The sequence below is a fragment of the Gossypium hirsutum genome, chromosome A06, assembly GCF_007990345.1.
Source record: "Gossypium hirsutum isolate 1008001.06 chromosome A06, Gossypium_hirsutum_v2.1, whole genome shotgun sequence".
Classification (NCBI taxonomy): Eukaryota; Viridiplantae; Streptophyta; class Magnoliopsida; order Malvales; family Malvaceae; genus Gossypium; species Gossypium hirsutum.
In genome coordinates, this window is record NC_053429.1 from 127,986,141 (window position 1) to 128,000,725 (window position 14,585).

The 14,585-nt window shown below is 31.8% G+C and overlaps 2 protein-coding genes across 4 annotated transcripts; one reads left to right on the forward strand and one right to left on the reverse strand.

Annotated features, from left to right (window-relative positions):
* Positions 1-4,808: 4,808 nt before the first annotated feature.
* On the reverse strand, positions 4,809-10,970 carry LOC107960151 (nudix hydrolase 2). Of its 2 annotated transcripts, XM_016896431.2 has the most exons (10): positions 10,832-10,970; positions 8,075-8,187; positions 7,728-7,942; positions 6,932-6,997; positions 6,653-6,790; positions 5,880-5,957; positions 5,758-5,808; positions 5,637-5,671; positions 5,285-5,393; positions 4,809-5,148 (listed from the first exon to the last, which is right to left on the reverse strand). In XM_016896431.2, exons 3-10 carry the CDS (start codon positions 7,908-7,910, stop codon positions 4,957-4,959), a joined length of 852 nt encoding a protein of 283 aa, XP_016751920.2. In that variant the 5' UTR covers positions 7,911-7,942; positions 8,075-8,187; positions 10,832-10,970; the 3' UTR covers positions 4,809-4,956. The 2 variants fall into 2 exon arrangements, with proteins under 2 accessions (XP_016751920.2, XP_016751919.2); XM_016896430.2 differs by lacking the exon at positions 10,832-10,970 and having other exon boundaries at positions 8,075-8,561.
* LOC107960150 (trihelix transcription factor GTL1) lies at positions 10,847-14,585 on the forward strand. 2 transcript variants are annotated; one of them, XM_016896428.2, is made up of 2 exons: positions 10,847-11,217; positions 13,350-14,585. In XM_016896428.2, the coding sequence occupies exons 1-2, from the start codon at positions 10,847-10,849 to the stop codon at positions 14,206-14,208; spliced, it is 1,230 nt and encodes a 409-aa protein (XP_016751917.2). In that variant the 3' UTR covers positions 14,209-14,585. The 2 variants fall into 2 exon arrangements, with proteins under 2 accessions (XP_016751917.2, XP_016751918.2); XM_016896429.2 differs by having other exon boundaries at positions 13,353-14,585.

Sequence of the window (14,585 nt, forward strand, 5' to 3'; positions counted from 1 at the left end):
GGGCCAAATGACAGATTAATAGAAAGAGAGAGCGCCAAATATGCCGCCGTTTTATATTAGGTTAAATTCTGCTATTAGTACCCGCACTATGCAAAAGTTATGAATTTAGTCCTTGTACTTTAATTTGGTCATTTTCACTACCTGTACTTTTAGAATTTTAAAATTTTAGTCCTGAAAAAAATGACAGCTATTAAATTCAATACCATACGATGATTGATGAACATGGACCAATTCAAAAAGTAAATGGCTAAAATTGATAAAATTAAAGTATAGTTACTAAATCAACAAGTTATGCAAAATATAAAGTCTAATAGAAGAATTTGACCTTTATATTTCGTACAATTAATGTAATACTAATTAAGGGTCAATAATCTGTTTTTCTTTTCCTTTTTTACGACACTGCCCTTATTTGTTGACCTACAAAGTACAAACAAGAAGGGGGATAGTCAAATGGTGTAAATATTAAACACAATAAAATTGCATTTGGGAATATTAAAAAAATTAGACTCTCCAAATAATTAAATTTTTATTATGGAATATTTATTAAACGTTTTTTTAATGAAAAATGTTGGCTGCATATTACCAATGATTATAAAATGGATAAATCAGAAGGGTGGTTTTGGTAAAATAAGACAAAATGTGGGTCAAACTGAGAGACGTATTTATTGGATTTGGAACCTTTGTTTTTTTTTCTTCTTCTTCTTAAAAAAAAGGCAGATCAACTGTAAAGTTGGTATAGGCCGGAAGGAAGTTAACTGTTGGTTGGTTGCCTACTCCTATCACATAATATAGGTCAAATTATGCTTTTGATCCTTTTATCATGTTCATATTTGAGATTTAATCCTTTTATCGTTAACTAGGAGCGGAACATTATTGGAGCCAATGGGGGCCTTGGTTTTCTTAACGTTTTGGAAATTTTTTTTAAAATTTTAATTAGCGCCCTATAACTTTTATAATTTCTAATTAAGCCTCCAAAAGTTTTGAAAGTTTTAAGCATTCCCTTTTTTAATTAAATCCCGTTCCTAATTTTTTTTAAAATTTTAATTAGGTCCCCAAAACTTAATATCATATTCTGCCACTGTTATCAGCTATTTCAACATGTTGGGAGTGATCATAATTTTAAATTGGAATAATTAATGGTGTTTAATTGTTTGAACTAATTAATAACATTATAAAAGTAGAAGGATCAAATTATACCACATTGAAGTAGAAGGATAAAAAACTGAATTAAAATATAATATAAGGACGAAACCATAATTTGACCTATAATATAGATTTTTTTTTAAAGCCTTTATCCAAACTTTTAATTTAATCAATATATATATACACATATTTTTATATAGAGAGACACACAAAGAGGATGATCGATTCGAAATATAATCACATTTATTCATATATAAAAAAAACTCTAAATAGATATTATATTTATATCAAAATTTTATATAAATTTCATAGAGAATGAATATATATATATATAAATACAAAACTAAATTAATTTTATAAAAGGGAGGCTTGGGCGGGAAGAACAAGTTCATAATATTCAAGCCTGCCCCAACAATCACCCATCTACATTTTTTTTTTCTTTTTTGCTCTTTCAAGCATAATAAATGAGAAATCTTTTTAATCACGAGAGTTAAGTGAGATGATAAGGGTTTCTTTTTTCTTAACTAGTGATTGAGGATTTGATTTTTGTTCTGGATATACTAACATTTACACCTTTAATAAGTTTATAGAATACGAAAAATTAATTATTGAGCTTGTACATATGAATATATCGGGGTACCTAAAAAAATAGTATTTTTTAATTAATTAAATATGTTTGTCACAAATTAGTTGCCACATTAGCTCTTACTTAGGGGATTGCTAATGTGTTATTTAAATATATATATATAAAAGTGGGAATTTAGGGAAAGGCGAAATCGTGAAAAAGTGGGTAAGGTGAAGTGTATAAACCAGGAGATGGAGTTGGTAACCTGACATGTTATCTGCATTAGAGAAAGATTGGTTGCTCTATTTTCTATTTTCTATTACATTACTCTTTTCATTGTAATTTAATTATGTTTATAGGGTATTTAAGATGATGTGTATGTTGTTGATTGAGGCTTAGTTTGGATGGGCGATTGGGTACGGTACGATGCGTTTAACTTACTTTTTGTCTCACGCTACAGTATCACTACAATATCTAATCTCACCACTACCGCTGTTTTTACACTAATTGCAGGTAAACGCACCGCCCATCCAAACTCACCTTGAGTCTTAGTTGCTGATGTAGAAGAATGTGAGTTTAAGTGCGTTGAAGCACATTATCTTTTTATTTATGGGTTGGGAAAGAATTATAGATAGCTCTAAGTTTTTTTTTATGTCAAAATGAACAAATATGATCATAATTTAACTAATAATTTTTTTTGATAAAAGTATTATGGAGGCTTTTCAATTATGAGTTAGTCCTTGTACGTTTAACCAATTAGCAAACCGGTACTTTCTGTTAGAAATTCATTTATTTCTACTGTTAAAAACTAGTATGACTAACTTGATAACCAAAAAGTTGCGCGTGGTGTGCAATTGTACTTCATTATGACACATATGGACCACTTTTTAACAATAGAAATAAATAAAATTTTTAACAAAATGACTAATTTACTTAACGTACAACGATGAAATTATCCATTTCTTGAGAAAAGGGGTAAGATGCAATCTTACTCCTAATACAAGAGTCTCGATATTATTTTTACCCTTATATATCCATAATGCAACTTTAATTATGTTTCTAATATTTTAAGGTAATGTATAAACGGTACAATGGTTGTAAAGGCTCTATACTAGAAATTAGACTGCATTTTGGCATATTTATTCAAAAAATTAGTAAATTAGTCATTGTACGTGATATCAAAAAGTAAATTAATTATAGTTTTGAGGTTTTCGAAGTTTTTACAAAAATTTTATCTTTCACTATTTTTTTTAAATTTTATTTATAGTTTTAGTTTTTACTTTTAAAGGTAATGCGACAATATTCTATTTTTATTAAAAATTTTCATTTTTAATTTAGCTACATAAGGTTTAATGTACAATGTAACGGTTAAATTAACGATTTTAACAACAAAATGACCTAATTGATATAATATCATAAATTTGAGGACCAATTTAAAATGAAAATCATAATTTGATAACATATGATACAATTAACTATTTTTTATTTATTTGTTCCATATTTATATCGAGTTTTACATTCTAATTTATTTCGAGATGGATGTTAACTCAGATACGAGCTTAAGCGATTTAACTTTTATTTATATATTCGTCTATTTAATTTTAAAAAATATTATTATTTATTTTATTTAAAAATATGTATGTTTGTAGTTATTCATTTAAATTAAATGGAACATATTCAACATGTTTACAAATATTAAACATTATGTTTGTCAACTATAATACTCAAACATGTTCAACAATAAACAAACAAAAAAAATATATTTATTATTATTTAGATATAAAATAATAAAATATAAATATTAAAAAACTATATTGTAAATAAATAAAATAAATAAATAATTCATAAATAAATTTATTTACGTAAAATTGAACTGTTTGATAAATAAAGGAAGCTCGAAATTTTATTTATATTAAAAAATAAAAATAAAAATAAAGCATCGCAACTTTATTTTGCCATTAATATTTATTTAATTTGATGGAAAGACTAAAGCGAATGTATTGCCAATTTATTTTGCTATTAATTTTTATTTATTTATTCTAATGGATTGATTGAAACGCAGTAGCAACATGCTTCATTTTTATGTATTTTTTCATTTATATTATTTTTCCAGTGTAAAATATTTTTTTAATTATTTTTTCAAAAATTATTTTCGAGAATTTTTCATAATTGATATAGACAAATTATTTATTAATTAAATTAATAAATAAAATTTATTTAAAATTATTTTTTATTATAATAATATAAAAATGAAAGAAAGGCAAATGATTTGGGAAAAAAATAAATCAAATTACATAAAATTATTAATGCATTAAAAAAAGCAATAATTGACTTTTTTTTTTTTAGAAATAAAAGTAAATCTAGGAGGTTGGCAGGGCCTCAACCCTCTAAAATGAAAATTTGTTATTTAGGTTCTTTAATTTTTTTAAAATTTTAAATTAATAAAGCTAAAATTGTATTTTGGTCTCTTTTAAAATTATTAAAATTCGATTTAATCATTTAAAAATTATAACAATATAGATTATAAAAATTTAAAAAATTATTCGACCCCTGAAACAATTGTTTTGGCCTCACTCCTGTATAGAAACACAAGAAGTTTTTGTAAAATGTTCTTTTACTTGAGAAAATAGAAAATTTAGGTTGACTTGTAAAAATATTGAGATTGACGAAATTTATTTTGGAAATAACTAAAATATTTTAAGTGAGTATTTTTATTTTAAAATGTCTTACGGATAAATTTAATATTATTAATAATTGAACTTAAATTTTGAAATTTAAAAGCTAGAAAGACAAACGGTGCAACGAGCTCATGGTGGTCCAAAGTGATGGCAACCAAGAGGCTCAGCCTCGTACAGGGGAGGTGCCGGAAAATGAAAATTTACAGTTTTGTTCCTTTAAATTTTATAAAATTTTAAATTAATACATGATAAAATTATACTTTAATCTTTAAAAAATTATAAATATAAACTATTAAAATAGTGAAATTATAAATATAAACTAAAATCCAGCACCCCACCGGCCAACATGGACTCGACCAATTCTGTTGTGTAATATGCTTAAATTTCGATCAACTTCAATATAATTAGAGAAGACAAGGATATTCAAATCTAAACTTTGAATGAATCATTCATTTTATTCAATGTTGTGCAACAGGTAGCATCATTTGTATAAATCAAAAGAATTTATTTATGAATTTTAGAAGTTGAACCCTTGCCCCATGTACAATGTTAGGCGCCATAAACCAGGATTTACTGCCCATTGAGGTCAGTAGTGTTGAAGTACATGAAGTTCTTTTCGTCTGAGAATGCCGATGTGGTAGGCACCGGAGAAAACCCGGAATAGTTTCCATCTTTCTTTGCCAAGCATATATCGACAATGTCTTTCAAGAGTTCGTGTTTCTGGACGAATGGCTGTGCCTTGTATTCTTCAAATGGCATCCACTGCAGAAAACATAGAATTAACCATGAAAGGTTTCATCGAAGGCAGACTATTTCTGAACTGCGTCAATAGTTTTTTGAAGTTGTTGCGAAACGACACATCCTTGTAACTATAAAAAGAAAGTGGCTGTGAATTTACCTTGGCTGCCTCTATCTCGGTTTCCTGCTTCTGAACTTCTGAAGAAAGTGGTTCGAGCAGGCATAGGAAGAATATATCCGACTTATCGAATAATGCTTTGTGAATTTGTCTGCAAATAGTTGAAGGAAAGGAGTCGGGTTTTCGGTTCATGATAAAAAACCCATTAAAGAAATGCATCCTACATATTGTACTCCTTAAGATTGTTATAACACGCATGAAAGATGATTGTGTTTTCGTGTCATACCCAAGTATGATTTAGAAAGGTCGATAAACCCTAAAACTTAAACTTACAACCGTAAGATACATGCTTGCGTTTTCATTTTAAGTAGTTATGCTTAAACAGATTACATACCTGAATGCCAGTATTTCGATAAATTTTGTATCAACCTGAGTCAAAAAACGACCAAAGATCCTCAGAATCATTAACAAACATGATTCACCATCTTGTCATATATCGAAAAACTGTTACTCACTGCTGTCTCTTCTTTGACTTCTCGAACCGCAGCTGCGCAGATATCTTCTCCCTGGAGATAAAATAGTTCAAGAAGGGAAAATACATGCCATTGTATTATATATAGAATCCCGGTACACATACCTCATTCACAACTCCGGTAGGGAACTTCCACACACCCGTACCTTGAAACCGTCCGGTGCTCTCTTGAACCACTAAAACCTATGATCGAGATATGAAAATCCAGAAAGTTGAAAATTATAACCATGTTTCAAGTCCAGCAGCGGCATGGATAAGCATGTATCAGCAAGTGAGATGTAAAAGTGAATGAGTGAGCGAGTGAGTGAGCATTTGAGAAATAATTAGTAGCAGTTGCAGTGTTAAAATTAGTTAAATATTGAAGATGATGATGGATATTGGATAGTACAGAACGGGGGAGGGACTGCAGCCACAAGTTCTTTAGGAACTCGGTGTGCCTTTTTTCCACTCGCTTCAACATGGATTATACACGGAAAAGTTGCAGGCTGATTTGAGCATATATATCTTCAACATGAAAGAACAAGGGGTATCGTATTTATCCATATATGATTCACATCTAAAATTGTGTATATTCAACCAAGGGTTAAATCGTTAGGTCACAACTGCGAGGTGGTGCAGTATACGAAGCGGAGAAAAGCTAAAAACTGCTAAATGAGTCGAGGAACTATGAACATCCTCAAATCAAGAAAATGCACAATGTATGGGTATACATAGTGAAGCATAAATGAAGATCCCTGGCATTAAAAAGTATTGTGCAATAAAAACTGTCAAATTGTAGGAGATCTTTCATTCTAGTGATAAATGAAATATTTTATGCGAACTGGATACCGATCGAAGCCATAAATAAATGACAAGCTGCATGGAATTGGGGAATTTACCTCTCTCTTTTCGTTCACGACAAATGCACTGATGCCTATCCGGTGTGAAGCATTTGCAGGAAGAGTATGTGTACCTTCAGGAATCCAATAACAAAGCATCAAGTAATTTGGCTCAGCATGGTGAAACCAAAATCCTTCCTGTGCAGCAATACAGCAGTAACGTAAGATATACGACAGATGAATGAAAAAGAATAATAAAAGTGGCAGCTATCAAGTTAGCATTCAAAAGGGCTTTCGAGAAATCAGCTCGATTTGGTTGTAAAGGATGAAAAAAATCACCTTGACAGCAGCTTCAACAAGATTGACATGCTGAATAGGCAATTTGATCCACACACCCTTTTTACCCTGCAAGACATGTTCTTACCGCCGTTAAACCAGAAGTGATTTTGTGGAAACCAAAAATCAAAATGTAAAACAGGAGGTGCTAACGACTCAAGTATCTTAATTTCATTATAGAATCCAAAGTTAACCTACTAAGAATGATGAAGGAAAGGCCCAATGTAAAGACACTAGCAATGAAAAAGAGGTGTTGTACGTCTCTATCATGCTTGGAAGACCTTGCCAGGTCAATCATCACGCACATAGGCCTCGCCAAAGTGCTACATGACTACAGACACATGGACTATACGTTATCTACACGTGGACTATACGCTATCTACACGTGGCCCAATATGCCCCACACTTGTCCCATAGGACTTGGGAGCTATATAAACCACCCCTTATGATATAAAAAGAGGGATTTTCCTCATTCTCTCAACAGAAGAGAACCATAAGAGCTCCTCTTCCCCGTCGAGTGAAACCGCCATTGACCACCAAACCCGTAGTTTCCCATCACCAAACAGTAATATAACAGTATCTAGAAATTTTGTGCGAGCGGTGGGCTGTTGCCAAGGGTGTAGCTAGAGGGGACAGGTAGTGGCCTTGGCCCCTTAGCTCAGTGATATATTATCACTTTTAGAGCTTTATAGTTCTAAAACAATTAATTTAATCAAAATTTAAACACTTTTTTTAACTTCGGCCCCCCAAGCTTTTCAAATTCCTGGCTTAGAAACAATAAGAGGGTAATAAAGAAAACCTGGTGTCGCCACTGTGCTATTGAAGCTCTAAGCACTGAACCAAAGAGGGCAGAATCCATAGCTTCTCTCACTTCAACAATTACTCCTCCATATCTATCATTGACTGCATTAAGTAACTTCAAATCTTGAAATACTTGTTCATCTTTTTCATTTACAGGCGTTGAATTCACTGATGTTGACATGGCCCTGAATCTAGTTCTGGTTCTATAGCCAGCTGCCACAAAATCAAACATAAACATTCAAAAATCTAATTGATTTCAAACCCAGAATTTATAACCTTTTTTTCCGTACTCACATAAAAAAAAGTTTAAAACTTGATGAAGCTTTTTTCATTTTAGATACATACCAGTTGAAGATGCAGACAGTTGAAGTGTAGTACAAGAGGCCAAATTTGGGGCAAATCGGAACAAAGACCACAGATTTCTGGCTGTGATTGAAAAGCGTAGCAATGCTGCGGGTCTTCTCAACATGTTTTTCGATTCAATTATTACGGGTTATAAGCTGGCATTTTAGTAATATAAAACAAAGATATTATTTTAATGGCGTTTTATTTTGGTTTCAGATTGGGTGATTGTGAAGTGGCCAATGGCAAAGCCACACATGGCGCCGGCATAGAGGTGGGCAGCTATCGTTTATAAACTTAAAATTAAAAACCACCTACAAGAAGCGACGGGGACGACACAACTGATGTAATGAAATACGCTGTGGGTCTTTTACATGTATAATAAAAATGGTATATTTTCAGTACTAAACTTAGGTCTGGTTAACGTGTTAGGCGGCAACAGCTCCAAAAGCCGCCCAATCGGGGAAAAAAATATTTTTAAGGTGGTTCTGCCATTTTGCTAGACTACCTAAAAAAGCATTTATATTTTCTTTAAATATTATACAATATAAAAAAAAATACAAAAAAATTAAAGTTTCTTCTTAATGTATTCACGACACCGATTCAAAATAATAATAAAAATTGAAATAAAAAAAAAGTCGACACACACCCTTACACGTTATACCAGTTTTTTTTCTTAATAAAAGGGTAAATTACATTTGTAGTCACTTTTATTTATTTTAGGTTATATTTTAGTCACTTATGTTTAAAATATTATATTTTTATAATTTACATTATCATGTTTTAACATTTTAATCACTGAGCCGTTAATTACTGTTAACGGTGTAACGGTAAGCTGACGTGGCATGTTAAATCATCATTTTAAACAAAAATTTTAGGTTAAATTATATAATCGATCCCCATATTTTTTTTTGTTTTGAGTAATTTAATTTTCTTTCTTTTGTATTCTTTAAATTTTACTCTTTTTTCTTTCTCTTTATTTTCCATTATCTTCTGTTTCTCCTTTTATTTTCCTACATTCTCCATGTCTTTTAACATATTAAGAAGTCGAATTGGCAATGAAAAAAGAAGTAGGAAGTCAAAAGCCATCATTGCCTATAATCAAAACTCATAAACCCGTACCATGATTCTTTCTTCACTACCAATTCGACTTCCTGATATGTTAAAAGAAATAGAAAATGTAGGAAAACAGATGGGAAGCTGAAGAAAATGGAAAATAAAGAAAAAAAAGAAAGTTAAAAGAATATAAAGGAAAAAATTAAATTGCTCAAAATGAAAATAATATGGGGACCAATTGTATAATTTAACCTAAAATTTTTGTTTGAGATGATAATTTAACGTGCCATGTTAGCTTACCGTTACACTGTTAACGACAATTAATGGCTCAATGACTAAAATATTACAACATGATAACGTAAGTGACTAAAACGTAACATTTCAAACATAAGTAACTAAAATGTAACCTAAAGTAAATAAAAGTGACCATGGGTGTAGTTTACCCTAAAAAAATTTAAACCAATTATTGCCTACCTGTTAAGCAATACTACTTAATTTTTTTATTCAATATTTTCTTCAGAATCTTCAAAAATACAAAAAAAAATACAATATTTGGAGTTAGTGTCACCTGACAATATAACGACACCACTTAAAAAATAATTTTTTTTTCATCTAAAATGAGTCTCTCATTATGGGTTGCTTCTGAGGTTGGTGTTGTCTGATACATTGGCGGCATCTAAGTTTACTATAAAATTCATACCATTTACGTAAGTAATTTAAAGCATGTCCCATTTTTGCAATTATTTTTTTTGTATTATACATGTAAAAAACCCAACCCATATATGAAATTTCATGTTTTTATTGGTTAAAATATATCATAAGTCCTTATACTCCTCAAAAAATTTAGGATTTAGTCTTTATATATATTTCTTATAATTTAGTCTATTTATTTTCTAGATTTCAAAATTTATGTTTAATTGTCAATACTGATAAATTTGTTGGTGTAATATTTTGAAATGAAATAAAATACTCACTTGTTAGAAATGTAATTTAAAAATAACGATTCTAATCAAGGGTGAAGGAGCGTGGTAGGCCCTCGAAATGGAAAATTTTTGCTTTAGTCCCCTAAAGTTTATAAAATCTTAAGTTAATATATAATGGAATTATAGTTTGGCTCCCAAAAGCTGCTAAAATATTGATTTAGTCTTTTTGAAAGCTATCAGAATTTAATATAAGGGTGAATTATATTTTATATCTCATAAAAATATATAATTTCATCTCGGCTCTCATAAATTTTTTTTTGACATTTTTCCAATTGAAATGAACCCTAAAATTATCAAAATAATCTTAATGGTGTTAATTGAACCTAGATTTTAAAATTTTTAAAAAAATATCTTTAAAAATTAAATTATAAAAACTAAATTTTAAATTTACAAAAATCAATCAACATATTTTAACTTTTTTTAATTGGAAAAGGAAGGGGAAATGAAAGATCTAAGGGGATGACACGTGGCACTAGAATAAAACCGTAATTATCTTCAAACGATGGGTAAAAGCCGTAATTTTTGCAGGCTCTAGCTTTGCCCTTTTTTTTACTTCCATTTACCAATTCACATTTTCACCAAAGTTCCAAACCTAAACCCTCACGCCACCGCCGCCCCATTTTTGATTTTTTTTTAAAGTCTAGTGGGAGTAATAATTTATTTGAATTATTAGCAGTAGTAGTTATAATTTACCGGTAGTAATTTCTGTTGGGTTTTTTACCGTGCAAAGAGTGAAATGGAGCTTTTCACCGGCGGCCGGGAAGCTTTCCCTCAACACGTGGCGCCATTTCCTGATTTAACGGCAATTATTGAACCGGTGGACGACTTGATGATGAGTGATCATCGACCCACTCTGCCGCCACGAAAGCTGCGTCCGATTAGGTACAACGGGAGGTCACCGGCGAGCTCACAAGCGGAGGATCCCTCGGAGTTTGCTGAGGCGGTTGAACTTGTCGGTGATGAGGTGTGTGCGATAAATGGAAGTTCCTTTGACTACATGACACCTCCTATTAAAGCCGAAGTTGGTGACGTGACGGCTACTGTCGGCGGACGCGGCAGCGGAGTAGAAGGACCGCCTAGTTCGGAGCAGAGAGGAGAGCCTTCTGGGTACGTATGTATCTTTATTACTCCTTCCACTACATAACCTTATATTAGTTGAAATCTATCTACTTTATTCGTGTGTATGTATGTTCCTTATCATCTAAGAACAGATATTTATTCAATGAACTATACCAATATATTACTATACTTCCACCCCTTATTAGATTAGATTAGGTAGATCTTTCTTTTCTTTTTGAAATTTGAAGTTGAAATGCTAAAATTACCCCCCAAAAACTAGTAATTTGGTGCATCTTGGTTAAGTTCATTTGAGCTAATAGTAATGGCTGCCTTAAGTAAATGTTAGGTTGGGTTCTTTACTTCTTTTAATATCCTTTAATTTGAGTTTTTGAGTACTTTCTTGTTTATGTCGGTACATTTTTTTTCATGGCAAAGCCTGTTTTATTTTTTATGCAAATGTTTGGAACAAAAGTATAAATAAAGCTAAACGCTAAAATGAGAGTCCAAGGGTTGCTCATATAGGGGCTCAAACAAAGGCTTTTCACGCATTTCGATCTAGTTTGTAGTAAAAATTAGGGGAATGCTTACAGGCTTAGAATAGAACACATTATAGTTGAATCAAATATAACTAGAATAGAAGAGAGAAAAAATAAAACGTAATCTGAAACATGACATACAGCATTTGAAAAGCCTTATTGGAGCACTTTTGAGAATGTTTAGCCTTTATTTTACCATTTTAAAAGGTTTGGCTTTCATTTAAGCACTTTCATATATGTTTAACTCTTGTATGACTATTTTAGATAAAAGTACCATGGAATCATATTGCATTTTGCTCCCTTTATTAAAAAATAAGCAATTTAGTCCCTGTACATTAGATTAACAATAGAAATGGATGGATTTTTTTACAGGACTGGTTTGCTTTTTGATTCATACAGGGACTAGTTTGCCCCATTTTTAAGTAGAAGAGGCAAAAGACAATCCAACTTCTAGTATAGGGGCCTCCAGGGTACTTTTACCGATTATTTTAAAAGGTTTGGCTCTTACGTGAGCATCCCTTAAAGATTTAGGACCTAGTTTGAGCATTTAGTCTGTAAATAATACCTTGGACAATAACTAGTGTAAGCTAATTTGTTGAAATGTTGATATTTCTTTGGATTTTCCAATGTATAATATCTTTGCCTATTTCAGTGGGAATGATGAAAAAAGTTGCCAACTTTAACTTATTGCATTTTAAAGAACATTATTATTTGTTAAACCTAAAGGTGATGTGCCCTAAGTGAATTTATTAGCAAAACTTTTTTCATCTCTTCCTTTCCTTTCTTCCATTTTAGTAGGTCAGATGGCCATGTCAGTGTTTATGGCATTTATTTTTTAGTAGATCACATGGGAAAAAGGGATGTACAATACAAAGCATCATCAAATTTATGTTTTATGTACAATGAGTCCCGTTGTGTTCAACTTCCTAGTTTTCTAATGGAGGTAGGAGTTTATTGGGGTTTTGCCGAATTCGGGTGAAAATAAAATGGGAGTGAGTCCTCTTGTCTTGGAAAGTAGTATGGCTAACTATACAGGCTGATTAATTGATTTGTCATCACTTGCTATTTTCGTCAATTCCTGCTTTTCATAGTTCATTTCGAAATTGTGTGTGAAGACGTAATAATACTTTATAAAAGGTGAAAAGTGCTAACAATACCATGGAGGCCCTTGTACTAAAAGTTGGATTGAATTTTGTCTCCTCTACTCAAAAAATGGACAAATTACTCTATGTACATTAGATCAAAGAGCAAACTGATCTCTCTGTTAAAAAATTCATTCATTTTTACTATTAAAAATTGGTTCATATCTGTCAACATGAGGTACATGTGGCATGCCACTAGTCATTGTCGGGTTATTCTGTCCACTATGTCAGTTTTTAATAGTACAAATAGATAAACTTTTTAATAAAAACGATCAATGTGCTCTTTGATCTAATGTACAATGACTAATTTGCCTATTTTTTTAGTAGAGGCGGCAAAACGAAATTTGACTTCTAGTATAGGGGCTTTCATTATACTTATACCGTGAAAAGTTGATCGAGTTTATTGTATCAACGTGCCATATGGTCTGAAGCTTATTTCAGCAAATTTGTGTCTGTAACCAGTAATCCAATCGAATGTATTGTGATATTTTCCTTGTTTCAGTAGCTCATCTTCGGATAGTGATGATGATCTATCAGCAACTGGGAACGAACCTTTAAAGAAGAGGAAGCGAAAAAGCAGGAAAAAGATCCAACTTTTCTTGGAAAAATTGGTGATGAAAGTGATGGATAAGCAGGAGCAGATGCATAAGCAATTAATGGAGATGATTGAGAAGAGGGAAAAGGAGAGACTGATTAGAGAAGAAGCATGGAAACGGCAAGAGATGGAAAGGGTAAAAAGAGATGAGGAAGCAAGAGCACAAGAGATGTCTCGTAGCATAGCTCTCATTTCCTTTATCCAAAACGCTTTAGGCCATGAAATTGAAATACCCATATCGACAATGTCATGCATGGAGGAAAATGGGGTTAAAGATGCAAGTGAAGATCATATTCAAAAGGACACGGTTAATCCATTTGGTCCAACGAATAGATGGCAAGAAGGAACGATGCAAGCTAACGGGGCTGAAAACCATGAAGGTGGTGTCAGCTGTGATCCAAATAATAGGAGATGGCCAGATGCAGAAGTACAAGCGCTGATAATGCTTCGAAGCACTTTGGAACACAAGTTCCACGTCACAGGCTCTAAGTGCTCCATATGGGATGAGATATCGGCCGGGATGTATAATATGGGTTACTCCCGAAGCGCAAAGAAGTGTAAAGAGAAATGGGAAAATATCAATAAATACTTCAGAAAATCCATGGGGAGTGGTAAGAAGCATCACGAAAACAGCAAGAGATGTGCGTATTTTCATGATTTGGATGTGCTGTACAAGAATGGATTCGGTAATCCGGTGAACCATATCAACTGTATCAAAGTCGATAACATGGACAACGGTGAAAGCTTGAAAGGTAATGAAGATTAATAAAATTAGGATTTGGGATTTTACTGGCTGTGACTTTGCAGGGACCTTGAGAGCATGAAATGCAGAAAATATTGAGAAACTCTTATGAATGAAGGGCCTCAGAACCTGATTATGAGGTAGTCACGTGAACATTGTTTGTAATTTGGACATGGAATCTGTTTCTTTTGTCCATTTTTGTTTTTGTTTTCCTTAGTCATTGATATTTTACCTGTTGTTGTGTTCATTGTCCCGTAAGGCTATCAGTTGAAAACCGAAGTTGATTTGCATCTCATCTTGCCTTGTCAATAGTGGGTTAGATGACATGTTTTTTCTTTAAATATGCTATAAGTCACTGTATTTTTCACAAATTTAGAATTTAATCCTTTTATTTTTAAGAA

Excerpts from the sequence above, each read along its gene's own strand:
- LOC107960150 (XM_016896428.2), top strand. The coding sequence starts at position 10,847 with ATGGAGCTTTTCACCGGCGGCCGGGAAGCTTTCCCTCAACACGTGGCG. Across the intron at positions 11,218-13,349 it reads CAGAGAGGAGAGCCTTCTGG|TAGCTCATCTTCGGATAGTG; the intron begins GTACGTATGTAT and ends TCCTTGTTTCAG.
- LOC107960151 (XM_016896430.2), bottom strand. The coding sequence starts at position 8,198 with ATGTTGAGAAGACCCGCAGCATTGCTACGCTTTTCAATCACAGCCAGA. Across the intron at positions 5,958-6,652 it reads TCGTGAACGAAAAGAGAGAG|GTTTTAGTGGTTCAAGAGAG; the intron begins GTAAATTCCCCA and ends TCTCGATCATAG. Across the intron at positions 5,809-5,879 it reads CTACCGGAGTTGTGAATGAG|GGAGAAGATATCTGCGCAGC; the intron begins GTATGTGTACCG and ends TTTTATCTCCAG.